This window comes from Neomonachus schauinslandi, chromosome 11 (assembly GCF_002201575.2).
Source record: "Neomonachus schauinslandi chromosome 11, ASM220157v2, whole genome shotgun sequence".
In the NCBI taxonomy this organism is placed as follows: domain Eukaryota; kingdom Metazoa; phylum Chordata; class Mammalia; order Carnivora; family Phocidae; genus Neomonachus; species Neomonachus schauinslandi.
The window spans coordinates 91657561-91662068 of NC_058413.1; the positions used below are offsets into that span (position 1 = coordinate 91657561).

Here is a 4508-nt window from a genome sequence, read left to right on the forward strand (position 1 = left end):
TCTCTTTTCTTAAATTTCTTGGAAGAGTTTGAGAAATATTGGCATTAATTCTTCTTTAAATGTTTGGTAGAATTCACCTGTGAAGCCATCTCATTCTGGGCTTTTCTTTTTTGGGTGGCTTTTGATTACTGTTTCAATCTCTTTATTCATTATTGGTCTGTTCAGAAATTCTATTTCTTTGTGATTCTGTCTCGGTAGGTTATATGCTCCTGGGAATTTATGCATTTATTTTCATTTATCTAGTTTGTCAGCAAAATTGTTCATACTAGTTTCCAGTGCACCAACCTGAGGGCATGTGCAGGGTGCTGGAGGGTCCTATAGATAAGATGTCCCATGGTCTCCATGTGTGGGCCTGTTGGTGGAGCCTGCCAGCATGTTAGTAGGATCTGTGGACAGTTTTCAGGAACCAGCCCCTCCCCTTTGCCCTTCTTCTAGGTCCCCCTAGACTATTCAGCCCTGCTGATCCCCTACATGCTCTGGGTGGGGCAACATAGAGTGAGTCAGTCACTTTAACAACATCTTACAAGGCTGGGAGAAGCTGGGCACTCATTCCTATCTCACTTTTCCCTGTGGTAGAAACCATGGGCCACGGGAGTCTCTCTTGGCACCAAGATCTTCCTCCCTGGGAGAGGGGTGATGTGGGAAAAGTTAAACTGCTCTCTTTGCCCTATCCCATGTGTCAATTCTCAGATAGTGATAGGTGCTGGAAGTGAGATCTTCCCAGCAGGACAGCTCCATGGCCCATCTTCCCTGTGGCTCTACCCTCATCACACCCAAGTGGGCAAAGGGACCATCAGTGTCCCGGGATAGGATAAAAACACTCTGACAAGGACTTCCAGCTCTGAGGAGAGTAGCACTGTGGGGAATAGGGCTGAGTGGCAAGTCCCTTTATCAAGCTGGCCCTTGAAAGCATTCCCAGTGCATGTCCTTCCTTTCTATGTGTGAGGTAGTTAAGGAGTTCCGTGAATGATGCCAAAACAGATAGTGGAGGGAGGGGATTCCCTGGAGTATATGTTAGAAAGAAAGTTTACAATGATGCCATCTGAGAAACAGACACGAAGACTCAGAGTTTGATTTCCCCAGTGCTTTCTGCCCCCATGCATACCCCTCCCCACCACATACGCATTCTTCCCTGCCCCAAGCCCACATCACACCAGAGATGTCCTGGCTGTCGAGCCGCGATGGGTGAAGAATGAGTGAAGAATGGCTGGAGTGCATTTGTGGTCGGTGTCGGTGGTGGAGAGGAAAGCGGTGGTGGGGGGGGGATGGTCCTGGGGGGGCGGGCAGGGCCAGCCAGACAGGAGAGATTTAGGGGCTGGGTCCAGGGGGTTTATCCATATGGGTTTTATAATCAGCATTCCAGGATAAGTGGCTCTTCCATCAGATTACACTGTGCATCATGGATGAAACTACATGGAATCCACAGGAAACACGTTGAAAGAAGACACATGCTCACAGTGGTAATTTGGGAATCCTTGAAGGGCCAGTGGCAGGGCAGCCTGTTCACTGCCTCATAAAGTAACACTCCGGTTCTTGCTGCTACAATTTGTCATTGGTCTGGACGGTGGCAGCAGGTTCCCGGGATAGAACATGAACAAGAGGGAGGGACATGGTGGGAGATGGCGGATCAGGGACTCGGCCTGCCTTTGTAGCTGCGGCCTCTGTGTGCTGTTGGGGGGGAGGGAAGGGCATGTCCATATGGAGGGATGTGTGTGTGAGTGTGTGTGTGCTGGGGTGAAGTTAGGACTGCTGACCGCACAGGCAGAGACTAGGCGTCACTAACTATAAGCTTGTGATATTTCCTAGTACCGATTTTAAATCCAGTTTTTATTAAGAGAGTCATAATTGTTAGCATTGAGACAGAACAATAATATGGATAATTGAGGTAATAGTTATTGGATCCTTACTCTGCATTGGACATTATGCTAAACACCTGACATTCGGTGCGGAGCTGGTACCTCTTTGGTGAAGCCGCAGCTGAGGAGACTCCGGTGCTCGCCATGGCCGATGAAAAGCCCAAGGAAGGAGTCAAGACTGAGAACAACGATCATATTAATTTGAAGGTTGCGGGGCAGGATGGTTCTGTGGTGCAGTTTACGATTAAGAGGCACACACCACTTAGTAATCTAATGAAAGCCTACTGTGAACGACAGGGTTTGTCAATGAGGCAGATCAGATTCCAATTTGATGGGCAGCCAATCAATGAAACAGACACACCTGCACAGTTGGAAATGGAGGATGAAGATACAATTGATGTGTTCCAGCAGCAGACAGGAGGTGTCTACTAAAAAGGGAACCTGCTACTTTACTCCAGAACTCTGTTCCTCCAGACCAAGAAGACATTCTCAAGTAGAAAGTCACAATTTGGTTCCACCACATCCTGACTACTACAGTACAGTTTTCTCTATTCTTTCATTTTCCCCTTCCCCGTTCCTTTATTGTACATAAAGTAACTGTGGATGTGCACAAGCATATCGCATTTTTTTTTAAATGGCCAATGGTATGTTTTGATCGACATCAAATGGAGATGGGATGGGGGAAAACACTGTTTCTGTGAAAATACCCTCTCCCCATTAGTGGCATGCTCAGTCAGCTCTTATCTTTATATTCCGGTAAGTTATTTTGCTCTCACAGTTTAACAAAAAAAGGAAAACATAAAAATCCTTTTATAACAACAATTTTATAACTTTTTTGTACGTAGCTGTTACATGTAGGGCAATCTGTCTTTAAGTAGGGATATATTACCCTAAAAGAAATGAATCCTAGGTAGTTTTCCCTTCAAGTCAAGCATATTGTTGTTTAAATAAACTTGTTGTTTAAAAAAAATAAAAATAAAAACCTGACATTCAGTGTGTGTGTATAATTTTTTTTCCTAGAGCCATTCTGTGAGTTAGGTATTATTATCATTTCTCCTTGGTAGAGGAATTGAAATGTAACATGATGTAACTTGTCATGGCCTTAAAATTTTTATTTATTTATTTATTTTTGCCAGAGAGAGAGAGAGCATACAACACGAGCAGGGGGGAGGGGCAGAGGGAGAAGCAGACTCCCTGTTGAGCAGGGAGCCTGATGTGAGACTTGATCCCAGGACCCTGGGATCATGACCTGAGCCGAAGGCAGATGCTTAACCAACGGAGCCAGCCAGGCGCCCCTGGCCTTAAAATTTTTAAATGCTGGAATGAGGCTTTAAACCCAGATGGGTCTGACTTCTGAGTCTGTGCTCTGGCCAAGGCACTCCCCTGTTGGGTCTCAGCCTAGACACATGATGGGAAGATCCGATGGGGACTGACATGGGCCTGGAAGTGTGGTGGTTCTGGATGCCGGCTCTCTGGATGCTGCAGAGGAGGAGGTTCCTGCACTGGGGAGAGATTGTGCCTGGTCACCTCTGAGTAGGCTGGTTGCATAATTTATCCTCCGGACTGGGACAAATTGGGAGTAAATGGGACTTTATTAATAATTAAGCTTAGAATAGAGGCATAGATCATTCTCACTATTGGATTTTCGCCAAGTTCATGAGTCTGGGAGGCACTTGTAGGCTTCAGATGAATTTAATACGTGGCATCCATCATGTTTCCAATTCCTCCTCCCCTGCTTCTGAACAGTCAGGAAACCTCCACAACTTAGCACTCAGCACCATTCCACCATGTCAGATGACCTTCCTGTGCACCTGAGGGAGAGACATGACGGGGTGGCGTTGAGGAAGCTTGACTGGAAGAGCGGATGAAGGAAGGCCAGCCAGGAATCTAGGGCGGTAGATTCTTCCGTCAGGTGATCACACCCTTTGCTGGTACAGACTGAGCCTGTGAGGTCTCCACCTGATTCCTGAGGGGTCCCAGATACACAAGTAGGACTTCGCAGTCAGTTACCACCTCCATTGTATTTTACTGTCATTCCATAGCCACCATGGACAATTTCCAGTGGGGTCTCATCCCCCTAAATCTTTAAAAGAAGGTTCGTTTATTGCCAGCAAGCTACATAGAACAGGTACATCATTCGACAGGAATTCCACAAGCCTCTCCTTAGGAAGCACCAGCAGGATGTTCGAGGAGTATAAGTTTCCACGAGGAGATCTGACCAGATCATTATGTTCTGTGTTCACTCTCTTTGCCTCGGTTCTCCAGGTGATACCGTGTCGCTTTCCAATATCACATTAGGCATCATCCTCATGACATTCTTCAAATTTGCAGAGAACAACGTGTCTTCAGTAAAACAATGCTACGGAAGAACAGAGCTGCTCTTTGGCAGTTCTGATGATTTCCCCCATTTTCTACTCCTCCCTCGCTGTTTTTCTTTTTCTTTTTTTTTTTTGCATGATTATGATGGGGGTGATGTCAGATTTGGGGAACTGCGGGCTCCCCTTGAGTTCCACTGCCGCTGTGAGAGCGGCACACTGGCATGCAGGTGACCTTGAGTTACTCAGCAAAGTTCCTCAGTTTGGGGAGTGCGGTAAAGGGGTGTTTTCATGCATCATAGCTCTGCTCTCACAGTGGAGGATGAAGCTGGCTCTC

The 4508-nt window shown here is 46.5% G+C and overlaps 1 protein-coding gene across 1 annotated transcript; it reads left to right on the forward strand.

The window, feature by feature from the left end:
* The first annotated feature begins 2000 nt into the window (after positions 1-2000).
* On the forward strand, positions 2001-2342 carry LOC123326193 (small ubiquitin-related modifier 2-like). The gene is made up of 2 exons (XM_044919456.1): positions 2001-2154; positions 2212-2342. The coding sequence occupies exons 1-2, from the start codon at positions 2001-2003 to the stop codon at positions 2286-2288; spliced, it is 231 nt and encodes a 76-aa protein (XP_044775391.1). The 3' UTR covers positions 2289-2342.
* The last annotated feature ends 2166 nt before the right edge of the window (positions 2343-4508 follow it).

Bases quoted from the DNA above. Each gene is read 5' to 3' on its own strand.
- LOC123326193 (XM_044919456.1), top strand. From the start codon at position 2,001: ATGGCCGATGAAAAGCCCAAGGAAGGAGTCAAGACTGAGAACAACGAT. The intron at 2,155-2,211 runs GTTTGTCAATGA...TCAATGAAACAG, and splicing joins AGCCTACTGTGAACGACAGG to ACACACCTGCACAGTTGGAA.